Source organism: Convolutriloba macropyga, chromosome 1 (genome assembly GCF_964194025.1).
Source record: "Convolutriloba macropyga chromosome 1, txConMacr16.3, whole genome shotgun sequence".
Lineage (NCBI taxonomy): Eukaryota > Metazoa > Xenacoelomorpha > Acoela > Convolutidae > Convolutriloba > Convolutriloba macropyga.
This window is the reverse complement of record NC_134468.1, coordinates 80,773,205-80,800,617: the sequence shown is the minus strand read 5'-3', so window position 1 is coordinate 80,800,617 and position 27,413 is coordinate 80,773,205. Positions and strand designations below refer to the sequence as shown.

The 27,413-nt window shown below is 34.9% G+C and overlaps 1 protein-coding gene across 1 annotated transcript; it reads left to right on the top strand.

Annotated features, from left to right (window-relative positions):
- The first annotated feature begins 5,684 nt into the window (after positions 1-5,684).
- Positions 5,685-26,634, top strand: LOC142343095 (lanC-like protein 3). Its single transcript, XM_075394784.1, has 6 exons — positions 5,685-7,742; positions 17,604-17,864; positions 18,212-18,484; positions 19,951-20,186; positions 20,927-21,135; positions 26,348-26,634. The coding sequence occupies exons 1-6, from the start codon at positions 7,589-7,591 to the stop codon at positions 26,478-26,480; spliced, it is 1,266 nt and encodes a 421-aa protein (XP_075250899.1). The 5' UTR covers positions 5,685-7,588; the 3' UTR covers positions 26,481-26,634.
- The last annotated feature ends 779 nt before the right edge of the window (positions 26,635-27,413 follow it).

The following is a 27,413-nucleotide window of genomic DNA, read 5'->3' as shown; positions in this document are numbered from 1 at the left end:
GCTACTATCTTTCAGGTGAAAATAGTGTACAATTATGTTCGAAAGCAAATAAAATGAAGCGCTCAAAAAATAACGTTCACTTCAAGTTGTATTCGTATTCACGGTAAGATTTATTTGCGGCTGTAATTGTACGCTTTTGGGGTTTGTGGGTTTAAACTAGTTATTAATCTTAGTTTAAAAGAGTACTCTAATTAAAAGGAGAGTAGAAAAGCAGAATCTTTCGAAAAGCAGAATCTTGCGAAAAGAAGAATCTTGCAAAAAGCAGAATCTTGCATTGCGAGAAGTGTCTATGGAATTCTATCCTGCTGTTAACTATTAAAAATATTCTTGAGTTATCTTGTCAGGTGGTACGATGCTCAATCATGTTCATTACGCACTTTATCAAAAATTGATTAGCACAAAAATGGTTGAAAGGGTGTAGCGTCAAAGAAGTTTTTAACCTGCGAAAACTTTTCAGTGGAAACCTGAATCACAAGCAGATAACGTTTAAATTCTGAAAGTTTTACTTTCATCATCTGACAACATGAAATTGTTACAAAGACTAACTGTGCTTTGCTGTTGAACATAGAGTCACAACCATGAAATTGCAAAAAAAAATTGTTGAATGTAAGTTTCTCAAGTACTATTGAATCTTAACTGCGTCCTCTGTTTTGAAAAAAAAAACTGGACATGTATTATGTAAAGGCGACGTGCTTTTATCCCTTCAGGATGTTTTCCATTCTAGTCTGAATTGTAATGTTCGCTCGCTGATTTGATATCAATATCGCTTCAATTTTTAAATGGGAATCTTACAGTCTGATTTAAACAATTTTTGTCAGCATGAATAGGGACAAGACATTTTATTGCTTTCGAACGAAGTTGAAAGCAATTATTTTTGAACGTGTCGGTCTTTTTTATGAAAAAATTTTTTGTCCGAGAACATTTTTTCTCGACTGACTTTTCATGCTTCTCCATCATTTTTGAGTGATCCAAATTGCTCTCATTGCTTGTTCCTAATACAGAAGCGATTGTGAGCGGTTGAGAATCAAATCCGTTGTAGCTTAGCGGTTAAGATGTCAGATTCCTATCCTGGAGGTTTTGGGATTAAACTCCTAGGGTTTCGAAGTTCCTTGAAATCTTGAGTGAGTTTTTCACACTTTAGTTCTTCATTTTGGAGAGTTTTTCCCCACTTTAGTTCATTTTTGAGTGATACAAGTTGCTCTCGTTCTGAAATGAAGTCAGATTTTGTAAAGATACCGGACTGCTAATCTGGAGGTCCGGGTTTGAACCCCTGTGGGGTCTTTTTTGCACCCATAATACATTTCGAAGCTACGCCCCCTCTAAATTAAATGTCGCTCACCTGTCGTTCGAGAGCAATTCATCCGACGCTAGTCGGTTTGTATGTATGTAGAAAAAGCTCATTAAATAGTTAATAATATTGCCAAGATTTTGATTAATCATATTACCACTGCTTTATTCATGCTTGGGTGACAAATTTGATGAAGGGGGACAAACTTCATGTTTTATAAATAAGGAAAGCATAACCGTAATTTGTCGTTTCATAAATTAAACTCAAGAACACTTCAAATCACGAGTCTTGGATTCCGGTTATAGCTCAGGCTAATTTGATTGGCTGTAAATCATGCTAAGATTTATCTAGTCTTTCTTAATTTTTTTGTGTATGATTTTAGGTCAAAATTAGCTTTTTCGATCGTTGTCAAAATGTTTTTCGATCATACGTGAGTTACATCACAAAAAAATACTTTAACGTGGCTCATATTTATTTTCGAAGAATAAGTCAAAATGAAGGTCAAGAATATGTACTTAACTTAGCCCTGTTGATAAAGCCCTATGCTACTAACAGGCTCTCTTGTACGTGGCTGCAATTTACTGAGGACAGTACAAATTTGATATTTCAAATATCGCTTTCAAGCAGTTTTGCTAAGAAATTTAGGGATAGTAGAACTGATGTTTTGTGAGTTTACTTGAATACTAAAAATGACAAACAAACGGAAAATGCGCTCGATGAAATACCATCCACCTGTAATTCCTAGAGTTCGGTTTTGAATTTTTAACGCCAAATTGGAAAACATGGCTGAAGGTTTAAAATTAAAATTAAAAAGAATTTTGCTTTCAAATGTTTGGAGGGGTATTACAGTAAAATAGCATAGCAAGTATTGAGAGCTTGATTGTGTTATCATAGAAGATTGATGTAACAATTCTTTCCTGACTTTTATTAAAAAAAAACTATTCCAATACATTTTAGAAAGCTTGAGCCTAGAGTGAAATAGTGCATAAATTTAGCGCAAAATTAGATTATTCAATTGCCCAGCGAAAGATATAAATGACTCAAAACATCAACTTAGTTCTTCCTCGTATCTGCAAACCCAGTTTAGTTGAATTATCGACTGTGAGCTGAACAATAAATATTATCTCTTTGAAGTAACACTCATTTTTGAGGCTCGGAAAGTTTCAAAAAAATGTGAATTCAATTGAAATATCAATATAAATATGAGGCAACCGTTGAGTTCGCCAAACTTTTATTCAAATTTGACATATTTGGAGCAAAAAATTTTCGACAAGATCTGGATTTCAAACGCTTCAAATCTTTTCTCAGATCTGTCTCTGTATGACATACAAAATTGGAACTTTTTGTCTGTTGAAGTAAACAATCAGTTACTGGATTTTTTGCTCTGTATTTGCTACCTGTAGTAAGTATGGAAGCAAAACTATTGTGGAAGAAATGAGAAAACCAATTATACAGGTGGCCAACTGAAAGTCCCTAGTTTTTGTCGAGACTTACTGTCTTCGGCAGCATTGTCAAACTTGCCTTAAATAAATTGAGTCAACATTAAAATTGTTAGGAGAATGCTGAAATTAACTTTTTGCTGTTCCTAAATATCGAGCGCTTCGAGTTGTAACAAAGAAGCCCCCTTTTTTTTGTAAAAATGGCTATTAAATTTCATTGAATAGCAGTTCGATTATATCAAGTCACTAAACTATTTCCACTGCTTCTCCCATTTTTTTCATATCAATAATTAAAACAATTGCTTTTATTGGCTTCGTATAGTTAGGTCTGCTGATTTGGGTGAATATTTAGTTGAGTTTGGCACAAATACGAAGCTCAACGATTAACAGAACAGCAAGTCGAATCTTTCTTACTGAATCTAAGACAATCGTGATCAATTGAAAAATCTGCCAATACTGCAAAACTGGAACTTGGAATTAAGGTGGTTGAAAACTTCTTAACTAGAACGTCGCGAGATGAGATTTATCGCCAATAGCAGCACGGCTATACGTTTGAATTTGCTTACGAGTATAATTCAACCTGTTAAATAACTGGATATGTATGACAAGGAACTTAAGTTACGATCCACATTAACACATGCTTAAATATCTACCAAATGAAGTAGAGATGTAGAAATTTTTTCTTACAAAACAGTACGAGATTTTCAGTGACAATGGATTCTGAAATACAGACCGACGTGTATGCCAATGAGGTCATTTTTTCCTAATAGAATGAACAACCAATTGGACCGAAAACATATGGTTAAAAATGAAATCAAGCATATACAATTTCCCGAGCTGAAAAATCAATTAAAAACCTAATTTTGCCAATTAACAAAAAATAAAGTTCTTAACCTAAGCTTAATCATATTCAAATCAAATTTTGAACGCTGTCTGCCGAGTAAAATTGCCTAATGAGTATTTAGTTTTAGAGCTTTATTTAATTTCGAATATACATTGCAGTTTCATTCTATACGTGATTGCGTTATATCTGTGGTTGTAGAAACGATTTTACTGAGTCAATAAGTCATCGATATCAAAAAATTTGTCAAACTAATGGCCTAATACCCTCTGAAATGCAGTAAAATTGACCTCGTGTAGACAATCTCATTGGTTGTTGAAAACATTTACATAAAGGAAGTCGCTCTTTGAGTTCTTGGGGCGTAGCATCAATCAAAGAAATGACGATTTCGAAAACCTAAAAAACAGGTCTGTAATTGCAAAAAAGAAGTGATTGAAATAATTATAGATAACTGCAACTTGATAAACAATTGATAGATGAGAACTAAAACTACTATCTTGGTGTTCTTATGGGACTTCTCGTTAACAAGAATAAGTAACAGCTCGACAAAGGCGAGCAAAAAATGGAGAAATCAAAAGTTCAAATTTTTCACAAAAACAAGTTGCGTTACTGCCCTCAAAACATTGAGCTATCCATTCAAGAGAATAATAAATTAATTTAAATTTTTTTAAAACAGTCATGAAACTTCTAATTAAAGATGCCAAAGGACAAAACTGCATAAAGAACATCAATTAGCTAAAACATTTTTTTTGAAAACCCAGTGATGTCATATAAAACACATTCTATCAGCCAAATGCAGTGCAAAGATTGTTTAAGGCTCAGCAAAGAGCAAATCGCACCCGCCAGTATTGTCACTTAAATACAAGACAAGAAAAAGCTCAAATCCGCGAAAAACTCAAAAATCACTACTAATAAGTTTTAAAAAATACATTGTAATTTAGCCCTGTAAAACTGTATCTCTCAATTGAAAAGTTTGTATAGATTGTTTTGCCTCCTAAAAATACGATGAGACCTGTCAGTTTTGAGGCATAAATATCTACAAAAGACTACAAAAAAAAACAGGCAGAACCCATTTTTTTACGAATAAAATTTGTCAACGTCAACTTTGAAAAGGTATTCATTGGCCTCTTTCGAACGTTACGGTCTCTTTTGAGTTTGAAAACGACAGTAAAACCGAAATCTACTAGTTAATATATTTTTAAAAACACTCATATATTCATTAGCTGCCCATGGGGCGTTCCAAATTAGCAAAAATAAGTTGAAATGCTGCATGTTAAAAACTCACGTATCAAAAATGTTTCGCAAAACAAGTTCTCTCGCTTTGCTTCAAAAGGAGTTAGAAACAAAAACCCGCACATGAATCTTTTGGATTGATGGACGTTATGGTGAGACCAACAATAGCCTAAATTTTGCTGTTGTTGATACCTATTGTACCGAAAGTTAAAATAAGGCTAAAAAATATCCAAATTAGGCCCCAAAAATGCGTTAAAAGAACAAAATTACGTTAAATCTATACATGCTAGAATACTTTCAAAACTGCAGTTCCAAATTGCTTTGCTAGACGATAGAATTTCTGCTAGTCCTCAATGTAATTTAGGATCATCATGTGATCAGGTATTAGGGCAGTGTTTTTGGGAAGTATTAGCAGTTATACTCAAGTTTTACTTAGTTTTGCCAGTTTTCTTTAAACAGTGTAAAGCGTAAATCAAATAAAACAACGTGTCAATCAATATTAATCAATAGATTCTACATCTCCTTGCAATTTAGAATAACAACAATTATAAGGTTTTTGGTCACATTTAGGTATATTTTTAGTAAAAGAATACAATATTTGAAAATCCGCCGATTTTTGCCAAAATTTCAACTTCCCTAACTCCACAAAAATGCGGAATTCGAGAAACTATTTTATAACTTATTCTACGCTTGAGAAAAAATAAACCGATTTGAGCATATAGTTCCTCCTCCCCTAAAGTGGAGTCCTAGCAAAAATTTGTATGGGGTATGCATAATTTGTGTGCAGCACTTTATGCGTCTTGATTGACAACCGTTTGAAAAATTTGCCCTATCAATACCTGATTAGCTCAGATTGGATGTGAACAGCTTTAAAACTCATTTTTTTCAGGCTCGATTTGATAGGAATATGAAATAGGTATTCTCATTGGTAAAACTTCGGGTTCTCTTCAGGTGATTCTTTTTTTAAGAGTCAGATGTGGAAACCTTTCTAGTGATTTTTCCCAATAGTTTTGAGAAAAGTGTTGTAGAAGGATGTTGTCTTGGGTGTGAATAGAAACAAAATGTACTTCTCAAGTGGAAAGAATATTTTCATATCGCGGCGACAAAAAGTCAGTGGCTCAAGAGTAGCTATTTGCACAAAAAAAGAAAGAATGAATTCATTTATTCAGGGGTTTATATAAACGTTTATATTAAAGTTAAGTCGTTTCTTTTTTTTTTCTTTTTTTAAACAAGTAAATTGAAAATATAACCCAGGGGTTAAATATTACAAGTTTAAAATTATATAAACAAAATCAGTACAATGTTAAAAATCAAAATTAGTGGTTCCGTTTTCTAAAGGTAAAAATAACTTTGAAGCCACCAACGTTCCTTTCCAACGGTACAAGTTTGAATTGTTGGAGCAGATGCTGTTTTAACATGCGTTTAAACTTTGATTTTGATCTGATAGTCCGGACATCACGCGGAAGTTTATTCCACTTTTGGATGCTTCTTTTTTGTATTGATCGACTGCTCGACCTTAAGAGAATTAGCTGTTCAGTTCTGTTGTTTTTTCTTACTAAGACATTACCACTTAGACAAAAACTCTCAGTTTCTCAATGAATTTTCTCTGCTTTGACTCTTTTAGCTCACTGAGTGGTATAGTTGACTAATTTTTAATGTGTAACTGTTAAGACTTTTCCATCAAATGTTAGTTTGAGAAAAGGAAAGTAACCATTTGAATCTCACGAAGTTTAGATATTGGACTGGACTTTTTATTGAATTGCTTCTCAGCGAATTTTATAGCGATGCTGATTTTTTTTCATGCACGTTAAAAAGTTCTTCCACGTTAAAAAGTTATTTTCTGAGTTTTGAACTGTTAAACTCCAGGGCGGAGATTCTTTATTTAAATTGAGCCAATGATTAGCCTGCATTGCGCCCAAATTCTTCGGTTGGTTTTGCTTAGTTCTAACCTGTCAATTTCGTGAAATAAGTATAAGATCGCTGCTATTTTTCGATACGCTCGTTACATGTTATATCTGGAATTTGGACCTTACTTCTAATTTTTTTAAGCGGAAAGCGTTGATTTTTACATATATTTTTTAATGCTGCAATTGTTATTTTTTCGGGAAATTCGATTTGTATGAATTTCACTTCGAAGGTTGTTTGCTATAAAGACTGTTCAACACTGTTTAACGACAAAGGGTTTTTTGGGGTTTGGCTTTTTGCGTTTAGGTAACAGTCAATAGTTGGCTTTTGTTTTTCTTGTCGAGTAACCTGTTTGTGTGCTGATTCTACTAGTCCAATATGCGTTAACTGTTAAGGATATTTTGAAATATGGACTAGGATTAGTTGGCAGGTTGAATTAAGACATCGGATGAAGTTTCGAACTTTTATAGGGATTTTTTGGAACTACCTTGCCTCCCGTTCAGTTTTAAAGCTTAAGATGAGTTATTTTGCATCTTACTGCCGAAGGACATTGATTACGCATTACCCCTTAATTTTGATGCTGACTTATAATTTGATTACTTGATGAATTTGACTTTTGTTTTACTCTCATTTTTATCTAGGAAAAACACGGGATTTGAGCTACTTATTTTAAAAAGAAGTGATAAGTTTCCCTTAGTGAAAATTTAATCTGTCCCTTGTCTGATTATCAGCAACTTGAGCAAATAATAATTATAATCAGTTGGCGATGAATATCGTTGTGACAGTTTACGTCCTTCTTACACCCCGGCAAAAGTTAAAAGTGGGCGACCAGTTAGATGATAACTTTCAGCGGTGATCGATTCGTGACTTCAGATAGGGGAGATGTCTAGCCGGAGGTTTGAGAACAAATTGGGCGACTATACCCCTGGTGCAGTCGTGAAACCAGACGATCAGATGCTGAAGGCCAGGATCCTGGATTTAGCCAACCAACTGATGAACAAATTTCCCGCTGTTCCTAGAAATCCCACCACAGAACGTACGTTGGTATGCTTATTGATGCACAGATTGATGCGTATTAACTTGAATCGCGTTTATTTGAATTTGAGGACTGAATTTCATTTCATCGGCAGTATTACGCAACAGCGTAGAGCACTAATTTTAGAGATAGTCCTTCAATGCATTCGTTGAAATAAAAGTGAACGCTCCAAATAAATATGAACCCCAACTCATGGATGTCAAACTTCAACTTGGCGTAGGTTGCAGAAATGTACATATGGAAGAAAAGCAATATAGAGATATAACTTTCCACTAAACAGGAGTAACTTGATTCCCACGTAAAATGTGTTCAACTTTGCGAATAAACGTTGCTATCCAAATACTAACTTAAATGGCTGCAATTGAAGTTGAGATATGAAAATGTAATACAGAGTAATTGATTCTCAGGCGTGCATGCTAGTGAAGTTTTTAATAGCTGAACAGCGATAGCTGGAGCTATTATTGGCCTTCTCTTGGTTTTTTTACGGCTCGAAGAGGAGTATTGGTTTTCTTAAGGTTTTTTTAACCGGAAGTACTATTCGTTCAGACGACCGAAAAGCGAAAGTGAGTAAAATTGCCGTGTGAACTAATTTTTTCTGAGCGGGAGAAGTTTTTTGATCATGCGCTGCGTTCAGTGAATGAGTTTTTGACTTTGAAAAGTAGTTTTTGACTGAATGGCAAATAGATAACCGTTTTTGCTGTTTTTTCGTCTAAGTGGCCCAGTTTTTTTGCTTGTAATTTGGTTTTTTGTAGAAACAATTTTTAATCGATGCTATATTGAAATGTAAACCTCGGAAGTTGATACCACAGTGTTTTGCAGAGCATGAAAATGCGTTTGAATTTCAAAATTGGCACATATTTCTTGATTTCTTAGTTAATTTTTTGCTTCTCTCAATTAATTTCTTCATTTTTGGATCTTTCAGCCGTCTTTTTGTTGAAAATAAGTTCCCTTTGGTATTTCATATACTCAACGCCTCTTTCCAACTCGATATATTTTTGTTTTGTAAAATTACATATCCTAATGCGATTTTGGTGGTTCTTTTCCAATTTTTCTCAGTTTTTTGTTCGTATTTTGGTTTTAATTACTAGAAATAGTATTTTTGTGCAACATGAGAGACTCAATTTTCGTTTCAATAAAAATTCAATCGTTTTGGCGTTAGTTTGTTAAGTTTTTGAAAAACAGTTTTTTTTCATAAATGCAGTCTCAAAAATTTTTGTTTGAATTCTGCTTTTTGAATCTGTTCAGGAGGATAATTCTTTGTCTGGGATGACTCGTTTTCTTTTCTATGTTTCGAATGCTGAACAATGAAATGTATTCATATTTTTTGATTTTTTATTTTTAACTTTCAAAAATCAAGAATGTCTTTTTGTTACGGTGTTACTTACTTTGTGTCCATATTCTTCAAATTCTTGTATGTATCATTTTGGCGCTATGTCCTGGCACCTACATTTATATTCGCTACATTGATTTTGTCAATTGTAAAAAAATTGAATGATTTCAGCCTTTTTTAGAATTTCGTCATTTCTTTGGTTTGCAATTGATTTGATTCAGCATAAGGCAGTACTGAGAGTTTGTTAGAAAGCCTTTCCCAAATTTCCACTTATTACTGTTAATTGCAGTTTTTTCAGGCTTTGGTAGTGTTTTTAAACGATTTTTTGCCCTTGAATCTTTTTCTGTTGCCTATGTCTTTTCTATGATTAATTATATTTTGAATTAGTATGAAATCATATCAAGAATATATACAAGGTAAATTTTTTTTGTCTTACTATCAGTGATTAGAAATCCAACTAGTGGTTTTCTGATTCTTAAATTTGAGCATTCTTTTTTTGAAAAATTTAACTAATTTTCTAAGATTAGTACCTGCCGTTTGCTTTCGCGATCTTTTTGAGATTAGAATCATGAATTATTTGAGTGCGACTGATAGCCCTGTCAGCTTCTTCATTCTTTCAGTGTTTTGACCATCCTAATTATTTCAGACTTTTTTTACCAAACGCTTTCAATAATGTAAATTTTTGCGGTATTTTGTTTCTCTTGGTGACAATGGTTTAAATCTAAACAATTTTGAGATGAGATCTGGTGATGTAATGGTTTAGTACATAAGGTAATATCTTCAGCTGCAATTACGGTTTTTTGTGACGTTTTGATGCTTCGAGTCGCTTCCTGAATTCTTCCGGCAATGTTTTTTATGTCGTCGCGATTTTTGTTTCGACCATATGACGTCACAACCACTTCAAATCTGCTTTTTGTTCATTCGTTCATGCAAGTTCAACTAGAGTGCCTGCGTGACGTCATTGGAGCGAGTTTTTGTTCATTTGCATGATTAAATTTTTGGTGGCACTTGACTTACCTCACTCAAAAACGACTTCCTCACTTTGAAATTGACTCTTATTTACTTTAATTCAAAGAGATAAGGTCAATTGAATGTGTGTCACTCTATATGAAGATTTGAGAGCAGCTAAAAGAGGCAGCAAAATTTTATACAGATTTTAATCAAAATATAACATATCAGCCTTTAATGAAAAGACGAATTTTTTTGGTCTGTCTTTTTTACTGTTTTTTTTATTCTGCAGATTCTACGAAGCTATTGCGGCTCTTTTTTATTTCCTTAGCATGTACAAAAATTTAACTAACCAGATTAAGGGCATTCAATATATTTTCAATATTAGGCACTGTCAAAGTAGAAAGACGTTAGATGAAAAGTAGAACCACAAAAGAGATTCGATTGTTTCGCTTGAAAGCAGATTAGACATGTTATTACTTAGAATTAAAAAGTGGGCACCGAAGTTGTTTTTACCGAGTGAGGTATTGCATCACGCTCAAGAAAGACATTTTACAAATCCCCGTTTTGAATTCAGTAAAAATTGACCTCAGCACAACTTCAGCTATTGAACCCTAGAAGTCACCAAAAAGAGTGCGCTGTGATTTCTTGTAGCGTGATCAAATGATGGTAGCATACAAATTTTGATAGCTTTCTCGCTAGTGGTTTTTTGTTCACATGCGGCAATTTCACTTTGATTTTTCCTGTTTTGTCGATTTTTTAGATACGATTTTTGTTCCAAATGGTTTTCCCAATCCTGGTCGGCATTTTGACATTGTTTTTCAGTTTTTTTTTAAAAATTTTTTTCGATCCGATTTTTTTTAGAAATGGTTTGCCCAATTCACTCATTGTCCCTTCTAGGTCTAGTTTTTGAGTAGTCAATGAAAATTCTTGGAATTGTACGTCAGGACTTGTCCTGCTATGTTATTTACTTCGTCAAATAAAAATTTCGCTTTACCTTAGTTCACAGCTTGTTCAACATTTTGCGTGAAATCTTTTTGACTTCTCTAGGCTAGTTTCTCTCTTCTCTCATGCTGCTAAGTGTTTTTATACAGCAGTTGCTCAGCAAAGCAATTCAAAATGAACAGAGTCGGTATCAGAAAACAAAATCAGAACGGGATAAACCATAAAACCCAATTTTAGATGCCCGTTACTGGAAATTTGTTCTTAGTTACCATCTCTAATATTTATTGGTATTGATAATAGCCCGTGCGTGGTCTCAATACGAAACAGGAGTACATTCAGCTCCAAAATGACATAAAAAATAGTTCGCACTAAAAAATTGTATGTACAAAAATCATTTTCTCACTAGTTTTGTCTCTTCTTTCAATCCCAATCTTGGTTATGGGAATCAACGGCGGCTTTTTTTCCGGGAATCTACTGGGTATGTTTTCTCTGATATCATGAGGCATAGACTGAAAATACTATTGAATTTAAAATGCAACTTTATAGGGCCGATGTTTTTTGGTTGAGATTGAAACTTGTTCAATGGATCTTTCAGCCGTCTTTTTGTTGAAAATAAGTTCCCTTTGGTATTTCATATACTCAACGCCTCTTTCCAACTCGATATATTTTTGTTTTGTAAAATTACATATCCTAATGCGATTTTGGTGGTTCTTTTCCAATTTTTCTCAGTTTTTTGTTCGTATTTTGGTTTTAATTACTAGAAATAGTATTTTTGTGCAACATGAGGGACTCAATTTTCGTTTCAATAAAAATTCAATCGTTTTGGCGTTAGTTTGTTAAGTTTTTGAAAAACAGTTTTTTTTCATAAATGCAGTCTCAAAAATTTTTGTTTGAATTCTGCTTTTTGAATCTGTTCAGGAGGATAATTCTTTGTCTGGGATGACTCGTTTTCTTTTCTATGTTTCGAATGCTGAACAATGAAATGTATTCATATTTCTTGATTTTTTATTTTTAACTTTCAAAAATCAAGAATGTCTTTTTGTTACGGTGTTACTTACTTTGTGTCCATATTCTTCAAATTCTTGTATGTATCATTTTGGCGCTATGTCCTGGCACCTACATTTATATTCGCTACATTGATTTTGTCAATTGTAAAAAAAATTGAATGATTTCAGCCTTTTTTAGAATTTCGTCATTTCTTTGGTTTGCAATTGATTTGATTCAGCATAAGGCAGTACTGAGAGTTTGTTAGAAAGCCTTTCCCAAATTTCCACTTATTACTGTTAATTGCAGTTTTTTCAGGCTTTGGTATTGTTTTTAAACGATTTTTTGCCCTTGAATCTTTTTCTGTTGCCTATGTCTTTTCTATGATTAATTATATTTTGAATTAGTATGAAATTATATCAAGAATATATACAAGGTAAATTTTTTTTGTCTTACTATCAGTGATTAGAAATCCAACTAGTGGTTTTCTGATTCTTAAATTTGAGCATTCTTTTTTTGAAAAATTTAACTAATTTTCTAAGATTAGTACCTGCCGTTTGCTTTCGCGATCTTTTTGAGATTAGAATCATGAATTATTTGAGTGCGACTGATAGCCCTGTCAGCTTCTTCATTCTTTCAGTGTTTTGACCATCCTAATTATTTCAGACTTTTTTACCAAACGCTTTCAATAATGTAAATTTTTGCGGTATTTTGTTTCTCTTGGTGACAATGGTTTAAATCTCAACAATTTTGAGATGAGATCTGGTGATGTAATGGTTTAATACATAAGGTAATATCTTCAGCTGCAATTACGGTTTTTTGTGACGTTTTGATGCTTCGAGTCGCTTCCTGAATTCCTCCGGCAATGTTTTTTATGTCGTCGCGATTTTTGTTACGACCATATGACGTCACAACCACTTCAAATCTGCTTTTTGTTCATTCGTTCATGCAAGTTCAACTAGAGTGCCTGCGTGACGTCATTGGAGCGAGTTTTTGTTCATTTGCGTGATTAAATTTTTAGTGGCACTTGACTTACCTCACTCAAAAACGACTTCCTCACTTTGAAATTGACTCTTATTTACTTTAATTCAAAGAGATAAGGTCAATTGAATGTGTGTCACTCTATATGAAGATTTGAGAGCAGCTAAAAGAGGCAGCAAAATTTTATACAGATTTTAATCAAAATATAACATATCAGCCTTTAATGAAAAGACGAATTTTTTTGGTCTGTCTTTTTTACTGTTTTTTTTTATTCTGCAGATTCTACGAAGCTATTGCGGCTCTTTTTTATTTCCTTAGCATGTACAAAAATTTAACTAACCAGATTAAGGGCATTCAATATATTTTCAATATTAGGCACTGTCAAAGTAGAAAGACGTTAGATGAAAAGTAGAACCACAAAAGAGATTCGATTGTTTCGCTTGAAAGCAGATTAGACATGTTATTACTTAGAATTAAAAAGTGGGCACCGAAGTTGTTTTTACCGAGTGAGGTATTGCATCACGCTCAAGAAAGACATTTTACAAATCCCCGTTTTGAATTCAGTAAAAATTGACCTCAGCACAACTTCAGCTATTGAACCCTAGAAGTCACCAAAAAGAGTGCGCTGTGATTTCTTGTAGCGTGATCAAATGATGGTAGCATACAAATTTTGATAGCTTTCTCGCTAGTGGTTTTTTGTTCACATGCGGCAATTTCACTTTGATTTTTCCTGTTTTGTCGATTTTTTAGATACGATTTTTGTTCCAAATGGTTTTCCCAATCCTGGTCGGCATTTTGACATTGTTTTTCAGTTTTTTTTTAAAAATTTTTTTCGATCCGATTTTTTTTAGAAATGGTTTGCCCAATTCACTCATTGTCCCTTCTAGGTCTAGTTTTTGAGTAGTCAATGAAAATTCTTGGAATTGTACGTCAGGACTTGTCCTGCTATGTTATTTACTTCGTCAAATAAAAATTTCGCTTTACCTTAGTTCACAGCTTGTTCAACATTTTGCGTGAAATCTTTTTGACTTCTCTAGGCTAGTTTCTCTCTTCTCTCATGCTGCTCAGTGTTTTTATACAGCAGTTGCTCAGCAAAGCAATTCAAAATGAACAGAGTCGGTATCAGAAAACAAAATCAGAACGGGATAAACCATAAAACCCAATTTTAGATGCCCGTTACTGGAAATTTGTTCTTAGTTACCATCTCTAATATTTATTGGTATTGATAATAGCCCGTGCGTGGTCTCAATACGAAACAGGAGTACATTCAGCTCCAAAATGACATAAAAAATAGTTCGCACTAAAAAATTGTATGTACAAAAATCATTTTCTCACTAGTTTTGTCTCTTCTTTCAATCCCAATCTTGGTTATGGGAATCAACGGCGGCTTTTTTTCCGGGAATCTACTGGGTATGTTTTCTCTGATATCATGAGGCATAGACTGAAAATACTATTGAATTTAAAATGCAACTTTATAGGGCCGATGTTTTTTGGTTGAGATTGAAACTTGTTTTAATGAGAAAAAAAACCCAACAGTTTTGGCAAATCTCATGATTTTTGAAAAATCAAACTGTTTAAAAAAACGTTAGATTGGAACAAGAGCTAAAGTGATTCCATTTTCTTTACTGTTAGCCATATGGGAGTTGTCATTGATGAGCCTACGTTGCAAATTGTCAAACAGGACGACAAAATTATCAGTTTTTGGAATTAAATTTTCTTTCAAGACAAACGTATAAGTCAAGCCGTTAACTATTAACTCAAATTTTTGTTTAATTGCTCTCAAACGAAGTTTGTAGCAATTATATTAGTCCTGTCGGTCTTTTTTTAATGCGATTTTTCGCTTGACCAATTTTTCGTCTGACGCTTTTGACTTTTCGTCCTCAAAAACGGGATAAACAGGTAGCGCCCAGCGGGTATTAAGTGCTCTTAGAGCCTTTCAGCTCTGTTTCAGCTCAAATTGGTTTGGAGACTTATTCTTATGGTGTGAAGGGCGGTTCTTAGAGGTTGAGACACCTCCCCCACTATTGCCTCCACCCCCCACCGCGCTGTTGCCCCCCCCCCCATCAGCCCCCGGTGCACCCCCCCCCCCCGTGACTAGCAACTGACGAAGCCAACCGCTCGCCGGTCTTTTGAGAGCAATTCGCCCGACGTTAGTCGGTTATGTTTATCTTATATTATTCTTGTTTAAAAAACAAGGAGACTTTTCGGCGATTAAAGGAAAAATTTGTCAAAAACAACAGGTGCAAGCAAATTTTTGTGAACAGTCAAGACCACTTTTGAGTCTCACAGCTAATAAAATCATACGCGATTTTCTGAAAACATCAACTAGATTCTACTCGCCAAATGTCAATGCGACTTGCCAATTTTGAGATTCTATGATGCGACGACAAAAACAGAAAACACGGGCTCAATTATACAACTCAGTTGTATTAACTCAATTATACACTTTTATTTTATAAAAACTTTCAAAGGCATAAAATTCAACAGCGGTAATTGATCAAATCCAACCAAAGCATATATGCACCACTTTGTTTCATTTATCATTTTCAAAATCAGCATTTGCAAGCAAATCATGACAAAAACAAATTAGGTTGCACATGAAAAATCTTTTGTTCAAACACCAATTTCTCGGTTCACTTCAAAAGGAGTTTTTAAAATTAACGCTTTAGACCTACTGATGTTGTCCCTTCAATTACTCTTCCAGGGTGATTAAAATCTCTGCTTAAACTTGATTTCTTATTGACATCAAGAAGTGTTGTTGTTAAAACAAGTTTTTAGTCTTTGAAGATTGTGTGGGCAGTTTTGGGGCAGCGTCCCGGAGAATTATTAGCAGTTTTAGCTAAAATAATTGCTTTGGTGTTTAGGAAAAAGTAAATTACCAGAAAATTCAGACAATTTTTTGCGAAGAGATCCTTACAAAAGAGCATATTTTATTTTATTATTGCAAATTATTATTGAGCAAAATTCGAAAAAATCTCCGTTCAAATATTTTACTTGGACGGGTGTTCTGATGATTTTACTCACTATGCAATGAATATATCGATTTGTCAAAATTGACTGATTAAAAAGTATGAAAACGAGTGGCCAGTTTTGTACTGACAAATAATAGCTTGAAAAACAGGCAGTGAACCGTTTAAAATTCCACATTGACTTCTTTCGTGACCGAGTATAGGTTAGGGCTAAGTTTTTTCAAGTGTCACTATTTGTTCTGGCACTGAATTACAGTTTGAGATTACCGAGCAGAATTCTCGGAAGCTCCAGGACACCTTTCTAGGAAACTTCCATATGAAATCCTATTATAAATTAAGAATTTTTCTTCAAACTTTCGGCAACCACTGAAGCAGTCTACTGAATTGAAATGAAAATTTTTTTAGTCACAATTTTCTAGGGAATTGAACATTTTAAAAAAATTACAGCTAGCACTCAAGGAAGAAAAATATTGACACAACTGATGCAACTAACAACGTACATGACTATTAATATTGTGGCCTTGAAGATTCTATTCAAAATAAAAAGTACGATGTACGATAGTTTTAAGCAATTGTTTTGGTTATTTGAGTGGGCTTCCTTTAAATTCGGAAACTATATCTGCTCAGAAATTTGATTTCTTCAGCTTGATCATATACTTAAGGTTTTTTTGCTTACTTAAATATACTTACTGCTTTTAACGTCGTACAAGAGGGGACATTATGTCGAAGGAGTTGTCGTATAGTTTTTTCTAAGTTCTTAGTGTACGGTCTTGCTAAGCTACTGTGTACCCTGTGTGGATTCAGATATTTATGATGTGAAGCAATTTTTGACTTCTAGTGTAAACCCTCACGCTTTTTCCCCGCAGTCTAAGGCTAGCATCCAAAGCGAATCCCTCGCACGTCATTAGAGAGTAATTCTTTCGACGGTAGTTGATAAAAAACGGTAGTTTTTTGGATTTATTAAGGTGTCGCTAACGTTTTTATTTTTTAATAAGAAATTCTGAACCAGTATGTTCTATCTGTAAAGCTCGTTGGCTATAGAAACAGAAAATATTTTGAGAACGGGAATCGCTGTGTGCTTTTAGCTGACGTTTCGCAAAGTTATTCCTTATCAAATAGAAAGTTACTTCAATCTTGCAGAACTGGCAAGTGATTCGGAGACATTTTTTTGTTTAAAGTTTTGTTTAAGAGAAATTGTTACTTGATTTATTTTGAAATTGAAAGTCAGTATCAAAAATATCGTTGAATATAGTTTTGATTACCGAAAAAAAAACGAAAGAAATCCAGTAAATTTTATATGTAAACAAACATTGGTCGCTCAATCAAATGACAATTTAAATTTCATTATTTTGATACAATAAAGCTGTCTCAACAAATTTCTGGCAACGTCTTTGAAAACGCACTATAGAAAGAAATCATAGCATCTTGGCAGTTGCGTTTTTCTGGTCTTTTCCTTTTTGTTTCGATTTCAATGGCGGGGTGGGTAATTAAACTGTTATTTTGTAATCTCATAAATTTTAAAAATTGACTATAGCAAATAGAACTGTTCCAATAATCATTTCGTGCTCGTTTCATTTTTCCCGATTATGAGATTTAGCCTTTAAATTTGCCTGTACTATTTTGTAATCGATTGAAGTTTTAAGTCGTACTGATCTGATGTGATGATGAAGAGAAAGGGGTTTTAACTTCTATTGTAATTTCTAGGCAAAGCAGAGGGTTCCTTATATGTGGGACTGAGTGGCATGGCCTTCAGTCTGTGGTACATAGCCAAATCAGGACTGTTCCCAGAGCACAATGCAAAACTGTTACAGACCGCCAAAATGTACATGGAAATCGCACTGGGCAAGATCTTTCTAAAACACGTAGACAACTTTGACGAAGTGGCATTCTTGTTGGGGAATGTGGGGAACTATGTGACTGCTTCTTTCATTTACGAATCATTGGGAGAGAAAGAGAGGCTTAGAGGTTTGTGCTCTTGTTGGTTCTGCGGAAAGTTGTAATAAAAATGTCGAATAAGTACTTCTTTGCTCAGATCCTATTTAGATGGAGAGAATTAAAAAGTTCAAAAGTTTATGATTGGGAATTAGAATAGTAATGTAAAAGCGATTCGTGTCATAATTCAATGTAATTTAAGATGTTTGAAATTAGTGCAAAAAGCTATTAGAGTTGATTGATGATCACAATCTGTGATGTTGCAGAATTCAGCAGGTCCAAAATTAAACTTAGTCATAGAATTCTAAGTAACAGTTTAAAAGGAAATGCCTAAACGGATAATATTTTCACTAAATGATAACTGATGTTTTTTTTTTCAGAAATGTTGGCTCGTCTAAGTGCGGCTAGTTGTATCTGTGAGCCGGTCAATTTCTTCAAACATGGAGGCGATGAGCTGTTTGTGGGCAGAGCGGGCTATTTGACAGCTGTGCAAAGTGTCATCAGAGTTTTGGGTCAGGGACCTCCAGTTGATGGGGCTGTGAGGCAAAGACTGTGTAACAGTATGATCACAAGTGGAATGGCATCCGAATCACATTTCAGGAAGTCGGGACAGTGTCCGCTCATGTACGCCTATTATGGAGACGAATATCTGGGTTAGATACCTGAGATTAGCCGGAAATTCAGAAAAAGAATTAAAACTACTTAATATTAAAGCTCGTACAAGTGAAGCTACTATGCAAGCAGGTTTAATGCTAGAAAAATATACTTTGAGGATTTTCAGATCTCATAGACGTGTGACATTTTTGCTGATCTTATTATTTAGTTTTTATAGTAGTTTCTGGAATTCTGCATCTTATATTTCTTGTCTCACGGATTTGACTTCTGTTTAATTGCTCTTGAACGAAGTTCATAGCAATTATTGTAAACGTGTGTGTCTTTTTAATGCAAAATTTTCGCTAGACAATTTTGACTTTTCGGGTGACTTTTATGCCCTTGACTTTTTGCGTTTCGCGTGATCTAAAATTCTCTCTCAATCACAATTTCAAGCATCTGAATTCAATTGGCGGCAATTTAATACTAAAAGTCAAATGAAAAGTGCGCCGAAACTGGTGCTATTTTTCACTTTAAATCAATAGTGGTATATGTTAACCTCTAATGTGGTTATTTGAAGCCCACTATTGAACTTCTTAGTCTAATATGTCCCCCGACTGAAGCAGGCTGCAATTGATTAGAGCTCCCACTAGTCGTTCGAGTGCAATTCGTCCGACGTTTAGTCGGTTATGTTCTCAGAAACGGGATAAATTGATAAAGCCCGATAGCATGAAAACGAATTACTTGTTTGGAGCTTTGTTTGCTTATTATAGCTGCGAAGCTGTAAGCTGAGCGTAGCTATATTGCGGTGCTCTTGGTTTTCTTTGTTTCGTCGTCTGACGCTCTTTTTTCGTTTTACATTTGTTCACACCGCAAAGCTGAAAAAGTCAAATTTTCTGAATGACTTCTTCTCACTAACGGCATTTGCGCGCGTGACGTCATTTCTCACTCGCTTTTGCGAAAGATTTTAGGTTATTTGCGTGATTAGATTTTGATCATACATGACTTACCTCACTCAATAAAATGACTTTTGCACTTTAAAACTTAAGTTTAATTTGAATTTGTTTAAGGTCAAAGGAACTCCTATGTGCAGTAAAGGTCCCTAATAAGAGGCCTCTGTGGAATGAATTTTAACAAGCTGTATTAATTTATTGCTGAATGTTTTTAGCCTAGTTTTTTGAGCGGCGTCAATTTTTTTTTCAATTTAGATCTGTATCTGTTTCTATCTCTATTATATGGCACGCAGGTCTATTCTTTCGCAGCTATTCCGGCAATCTGCCGGCTATGTTGTTCTATATGCCGCAATGTTACCAAGCCAAAAGTAATCAATAACAAGTGAAGCCAGTAACGGACCAACGTTCCGATGTTCTGTGTCAGTTACAAGTTCTGTCTCTATTGTGTGAGTAAATGGAACAGTTAGCAAACTGTGCTTTTACAAACTTGAAATTTTACCATAATTTTTTAACAGATTAATTGCCTTTATCTCTGTCAACGTCCACCTGTTATTTTAAACAAGGTTTTGTTCTAGGAATGGCACATGGACTGGCTGGAATTCTATTAGCCCTTCTGAATGAACCCTCAGTTGTCTCAAACCCCGAGAGTAGACAGCAAGTCAAGCAGTCGATTGACTTCATCCTCCAAACCCAGGAGGCCAACGGGAACTTTGAGCCAAGCACCGATGAGTTGACACATAAGAGACCACAGGAACACGAGTTAGTGCATTGGTGCCATGGTGCTCCCGGAGTCATTCACCTCATTGCGAAGGTAGATTTGCATGAAAACAGTTTCGAATTTTACAAAATTTGAGTTCATCCGTAGCCATTCAAATTAATTAATTGCGAAGCACACAAGCGTATGAAAATGACCTTAAAATGTGAAATACCGCAGCTTACAGTTGATGTTTAAGCGCTTGGCTCGAAATCCTATAAAACCTAAAATATATAATTGTTTAATAGCCGCGTCAGCAATTCCAGGCGGCTATTGTTGCGCTCCTATTTTTTTTAATCGTCTGACAGATTTTTGTTCCGTCTTACCCTGACTTCTTGGAATTGACTTTTTCAATGACTTCAGTGACTTCTACTGCTTTGCAGTTAAAATTTGTGTTCGTGACGTCATTTCTGCTCTTAGGTCAATTGCGTGACTTAACTCACTCAAAAAATTGACTTCTGAACTCACTTAGGGAACTTTAAATTTTATGAAGATTTACTAATTAAAGGTCAATAGTGTATATCTAAGTGGTGCCAAAATTATATGCCCTAATTCCTGAGTAATAGAGTCTGGTCAATCTGTATCTTATTTCTTTAGTTGTTTCAATTCATTTTTGGCCACAAGCGTCTATCGCGGCTATTTTCCGGCAATCTGCCGGCTATGTTTTAAAAAATGATCAAATTTACCTTATAGTTTAAGATTTGATAAAACTGTTGAATTAGAGACGAATTTTGCAACGAACGGAATCATATCCCAACTCACATCTTCAATTTCTCAAGTTGTAAATTGTTTTTCAGGCGTACTTGGTGTTCAAAGAAGAGAAGTATCTCAGCAGCTGTGTTAGAGCAGCTGACTTGATTTGGAAGCGTGGGTTACTTAAGAAGGGCCCGGGTATTTGTCATGGTGTAGCTGGCAATGGCTATGCATTCCTTATGATGTACAGACTGACTGGAGACGTGAAATATTACCACAGAGCGCTGCAGTTCGCACAGTTCTTATTCACTAGGTAGGGGGTTTAAAATTGTTTTGTGGCCGATCGTCAGAACTTCACAAATTATAGACTAAGCATGAGTGCATGAGTACTTTTAGTTAGCTGCTGTATCGCAAAGAAAGGAACAGCACCACTGAAGACAGTGAAAGGTTAATGGAATTATTTGAGATTGATAGTTTATAGTTTTTAAAAATGCAAGTTGAGCGAAACTATTGCAGTACTTGGTTTTAGGACTCGGAAGGGTTGTGGCAACGTCACGTTTTTTAAAATAATTTTACGTAGCCAAACGCTTTTAATTGCTTTCGAACGATGTTTGAAGCAATTATTGTAAAGGTGTTGGTCTTTTTCTGCAAAAGTTTTGCCTGACCGTTTTGACTGTTCTAGTGACTTTTTCGCCTTGGGTGATCTAAATTTCTCTCATTTACAAGAGTCAGCAGCTGAACTCAATTGGCGGCAATTAAGTCAAATAAAAGTGCGCCGAAATTTGTGTAATATTTCTTAGCCGCACAGCGATAGCTGGGGCTATTATTGGCCTTCTCTTGGTTTTTTACGACTCGAGAAGTACTGGTTTTCTTGTGGTTTTTTTTAAACCGGAAGTACTATTTGTTCAGGCGGCGTTTTGACCTAATAGTGACAGTGTATAAAATTGCCATGTGAACTAGCTTTTTCTGGGCAAGAGAAGTTTTTTGTTCATGCGCTGCGTTCAGTGTATGACTTTTTAATTGCTCTTGAACGAAGTTCATGGCAATTATTGTAAACGTGTGTCTTTTTATGCAAAATTTTCGCTTGACAATTTCGACTTTTCGAGTGACTTTTACGCCCTTGACTTTTTGCGTTTCGCATGATCTAAAATTCTCTCTCAATCACAATTTCAAGCAGCTGAACTCAATTGGCGGCAATTTAATACTAAAAATCAAATGAAAAGTGCGCCGAAACTGGTGCCATTTTTTACTTAATATTGGTATATGTTAACCTCTAATGTTGTTATTTGAAACCCACTATTGCAAATCTTAATATTGGTATATGTTAACCTCTAATGTTGTTATTTGAAACCCACTATTGAACTTCTTAGTCCCATTTAGGCTCCCTGCCTCCCCCCTCCCGGACTGAAGCAGGCTGCAATTCATTACGTCTCCCACTAGTCGTTTGAGAGCAATTCTTCCGACGTTTAGTTGGTTATGTTTCACTTTGAAAAGAGTTTTTGAGAGATTGGTGCGTATAGATTGAAAAGAGTTTTTGAGAGATTGGTGCGTGTAGATGAGTTTTTTTAGCGTTTTTTTGTCCATGTGGCCCAATTTTTTCAAATGTAGCTTTGTTTTTGTAGAAGTAAATTTTAATCCATGCCGCTTGGACATGCAACAATCTGAAATCGGTACCACAATGATCCTGAGAGCTGAATAATGCGTTTCAAGTGCATATTTCCATATTTTTTGTCAATTTTTGGACTTTTTTTCAATAATTTCTTCATTTGTGGTTCTTTGAGCGTGCTTTTAAAGCCAAAATAGTAAATATGCCAACGTCTTTTCGGTTATTCCTGAATTAGATGCCTCTTTTTCACGTGAGGCGTTTTTGTTTTATTAAATTTTACACATACTAATCCGATTTTGGCAGCTTTCTAAGTTTCGTTTGTACTTTGAGTTTATTTACCATAAAAAGTCTCTTGGTGCACCATCGGTGTTTTCGGTTCGTTTTGCTAATGGAGTTGTTTTCGGCGTTAACCCTTAAAATTAAAAATTCAGTGAACATTTTTACCATATTTTGAAATTTTTTTTCGAATACTTTTTTGTTGGCAATTGAGCTGTTGTCAGTTTTTACTGACACGGGAACTTGACTATGTGATGTTCTTAAACCTTTATTGCCTAATAAGAAAAAATCATGTTTTTTGCCCCATTTTTTCCTTTTGATTTTAGAGTTTATAATATAGTTTTGATTTTTCAGAAATTGTTCATTAGTTTTTTCATCTTTTGCACAGTTTATCCACTTTCACCACATTCTAGCATGGTTCTTGCTAACATTCTCCTAAGACCTATAGTTTTATTCGTCATGCCTTTGTTAAATTGAAAATTATCGATTTGAACTAATAATTTTGTCCTTTACCTTTGAATTAGAGTTGTTTTTGTATGCAATTGATTTTATCAACATAAAATGGCACTCTTTTGCTCGCTTCACTTTTACAATTTTTTAACAACGCTCTTTTTCTGCTAATATTTTTAGGGCTTGTTTTTGGTAACATAAAAATTTTGCGTTGGAATTTTGTTCTGTCTCTTTAGTCTTTCATGATTAATTTCGACTTAATTTTTGTCATTGTTTAATTTTATTGCGTTCATTGTGATTTGAGGCGACAACTAATGTTTATAGTTTTAGCGACAAAGTTCATTTAGTTACCAATTGATTGCTATTTTTTGTTGTAAAAAAGTGGTTCGATAGAGAGAAGTTACAGAAATTGATAAAAAAAAATTTATAATTTTTGCCACTTCCTGCTGTATTCGAATTTTTCTTCCGAGATGTTTGGCAGCCTAACATGGCTTGACTTTTGCCTCTCGCGTGCTTCGATGTTTTCCATTGTCAAAAAAAATAAATTTAGTGCAAAAATTGGTATGTTATATAGAATTATTGTATTTTTTTAGTTCAATTGGTTTTATGGGCTATCATTTTTTGCCTTATTTTTTTTTTGTTTTTAGTAGTCACTTTAGTAGGAACCAGTGGATTTAAAAGGTAATTGTTTCCTGAACGCGACTATTCGAGTCGTTTCCGAAATTCTTTTGGCTATGTTTTTCGTCGCGATTTTTGTTACGACCATATGACGTCACAACAAATTTAAGTGTGCTTTTTGTTCATTTGTTCATGCAATTTCAACTGAAATTGACTGTCCTTTAATTCAGAGCGATAAGGTCAAGTGAGTATGTGCCACTCTAATTAAAGGTTATTTGAGAGCAGCGAAAAGAAGCATCAATGAACAATACAGATTCTTAAATCTCACATCTCACCATTTAATAAAAAAAAATTATTGGTCTGTTTATTTTTGGGACTGCAGATCTACAAAGCTATTGCGGCTATTTTCTGACAATCTAGCTGCTATGTTTTTTATCAGTTTTTTCCAACGCGGTTTCTGCAATATTATCTATATCAGCAAATGCATCTAATCGACTAAATTTGCTGTGTAAGCCCCAAGGCAAGAGAAAACAGTTGAATAAATATTTTGATTCATTGGGAAGTTTTCAACTTATGATTTCTAGATCTGGTTATGTAATGGCAGACCTATCAAAAGTATGGCCGAAAGTTTTTTTAGTGCCAAATAGCCGCCCTCATCTTCTCAGCCGGCTATTATAGCATTATATCATTTCTCTTCCTTTTTGACATTTTGCATGAAATCTTTCGGACTTTTCTAATCTAGTTTCATTCTTTTCAAAGTCTTTTTAAACAGCAGTTCCTCTGCAAGGCGAGCTTATATGAAAAGAAGGAGAACCGAATCTTCATTTCCTCTCTTTAAGAAACAGTAGTATGTCTAACTGATGAGAAATATTTTTTTCATTGTCTTCAATCCCAGTCGGTGTTATGCGAATCAATGGCGGCTTTTTTCCGGCAGTATGCCGGCTATGTTTTCATTTAAAAGTTGCAATTTTGGATTGTTTAGATCGTTTATGGTGATCACCTGTTCCGCTACTTGTCTCTCAACATTCTTTCACAAATCAAAGCTATATTTGAATACGGTCAAGTCAAAAGCGAAATACGAAGACGGGATAAAAAGATAATTCCCTGTCATCAATATGAAATGCGTTAGGTTATCAGAGTTCAATTGAGCGAATGCTATGTTTTCCTAGTTTTGCCTGAGTACGTTTTAGTTTAGAAGCTAAATTGAATTGAAGCATCACATCGATTTTGAAGTGGTCATACAGCTAGAAAATTTCTATTTTCCCGAAATGTGTTTAATGGCTCTAAATCGAAGTTTGTTGGAATTATATAAGTCGTGTTGTCTTTTTTCGGCTTTTTTTTGCTTGACCAATTTTTCGTCTAACCCTTCTGAGTTTTTGTCCTCTAAAACCAACGGGCTAACCACAGGCAGCTCTTGGGGCCTTACTAGTCTCTAATTATGCGATTCAAATTGTAAAGTGTGGTTCTTGATCTTAAATGTGTGACCCGCGCAGTTACGCAGTTACCCCTCGTCCACCTCTCTCCAGCTGGTGATATGGATCCCCCTCTCGTCCAGCTTTAGCCCCCCACCCTATCGCTTGATAACCCCCCAATCCGCTCATCCCCCCCATAAAGCTACCCTCCCATTCCCATAAAGCTAACCTCCCTAAGCTCTACTACCAAAACCGACCGGTCATTTGGGAGCTGTTCGTTTTTTTAATAGCCGCGATAGCAGTAGGTGTGCTGAGCCGAAGCCGACCGGTCCTTTGAAAGCTAAAGTTTTATTTTCAATTCCAGTAATTCCCTTCCAGTACTTTCCACCCCTTTTTAAAGAAATTGCTTTGTTTTATGCACAGGAGCATTATCTTAAAAAATACGGTCAAAAGAATGATTTTTAAGGTTTCAAAATTTCTATGTAACTCCCGAGATTTTTGGACATCTATCAATCAAGAGCCACCCATTTTGACCGTATTGCGCTCCAAATCATAAGTGAGTGATCGCCTATCTAAACTCGAAATTTTGTTTTTAAAAAATGTTTTACTTCGAGAAACTGACAATTTTATCTCTGAGGATACGCACTATTTTCATCAATAAAACAACCTTCTGCCAAAATGAGAAGGGCTTCTCGAGCATATTGATGCACCATTTCGATTTTAAATATCTTGCTTCAAACTGACAGATTTTGTTTACTGTGAACATAGACTGCAGGTCTACGAGCTATTGGAGCTATTTTGTTCTTTCTTTTGTTTGAAGCTAACGGCGCTCCTATATTTGCTTTTCGTTTTTTGAGGAAAACTACTCATTCGGAAATGCTAATGAGCTGAGCTCAATTGCTATTAGATTTGCATTGGCTTGCCTCCAACTGTCACATAATAAAAGTGCCTTACTTAACGTTCTCACTCAATTTGAATAAACTGATTGGTCAATAGTGTCTCCCGCTCCATAAGTACAGTTGTTCGATTGAATAGTGTGGCTCTTCATCTAGGAATTTCAGATGCAAACCACACCGCTAGTACGTTTTTCCATCCTTTCATGAGAACTAATGGGAGCCTAGGTTGCCTAGATTGTAAATTTATAACGCAGTGCTCTGTTTCAGGGACTTTGAGTTAAATGCACGTGTGCCTGATGAGCCATGGAGTCTGTTCGAAGGTTGGGCTGGTACCATCTGCTTCTTAGTCGATCTTCTACAGCCAACGAAGGCAGAATTTCCTTTTGCGCACGTCTTCTGATCATCGAAAAAGTCCTCACTAACATCTGCCGTAAACTGCCGCAGACAAACAATCATCGATGCTAAATCGGTCAATCAAATTTGTACTATTAATTTGTAAATAATTTGTAAATAGTCGTTAGATTTAATTGTTTGAAAATAATAGTTTGCAATAATCGTTAATTTTTTCGAAGACAATAATGAGAAGGACATTTTATGAAATTAAGATGAAGATGCTCCTGGTAAAAGTCCTACTCGGTCGGATGTCGCAATTTTTCTCTTTTAGTTGAATCTCAGAAAAGCGACTCATTTTCAGTCCACAGCTACGCTTGAAATTGAGATAAGACATTTGTGTTAGTAATCTGCAGCCGTATTCTGAGACTTTAGTTTGCATTCAAATGCTGTTCTCAAATATATAAATATTGTTTGAGCTGGCAACGAGACATTAAATTAAACCAAATTTAACGCTTAGTGCATTTCAAGGTATTTGCGTGCGAGACCCAAAACTCCTGGGCATAGAAAATTCGTTTTCAGTACTAATTTTTGCGATTCTTTTTAAGGTGCCAAGCCATAGCTTGGCGAATATTGAGATTCCCGTGTTTTTAGGACTCGACAACGAGTCTCGGTTTTATACATTTTTTTCCAAAACCGAAAGTGCAATTAATTTAGGGGGCTTTTGACCTGAAAGCATTATTGCTTTGAAGGAAAGTGCGGGGCCAATTTCATACGTCTCCACCATATTTGTCACTTTTTCTTTATGTAGGCCCTTTTTTGTTAAAAAAAACAGTTTCGATGACATGACTTTTTAACAATCAGTGTAATTCTTAGGACGGTAATCCGTTGTTTTCTATAACTGAAAGGTGGTTTTTTGCCTTGTTTTTTTTGCTTTGCTGCTTTTTTTTGTATTATTTTTTGAATCTGAAATTGTCAACATTTTTGATGACTTTCTCTCATT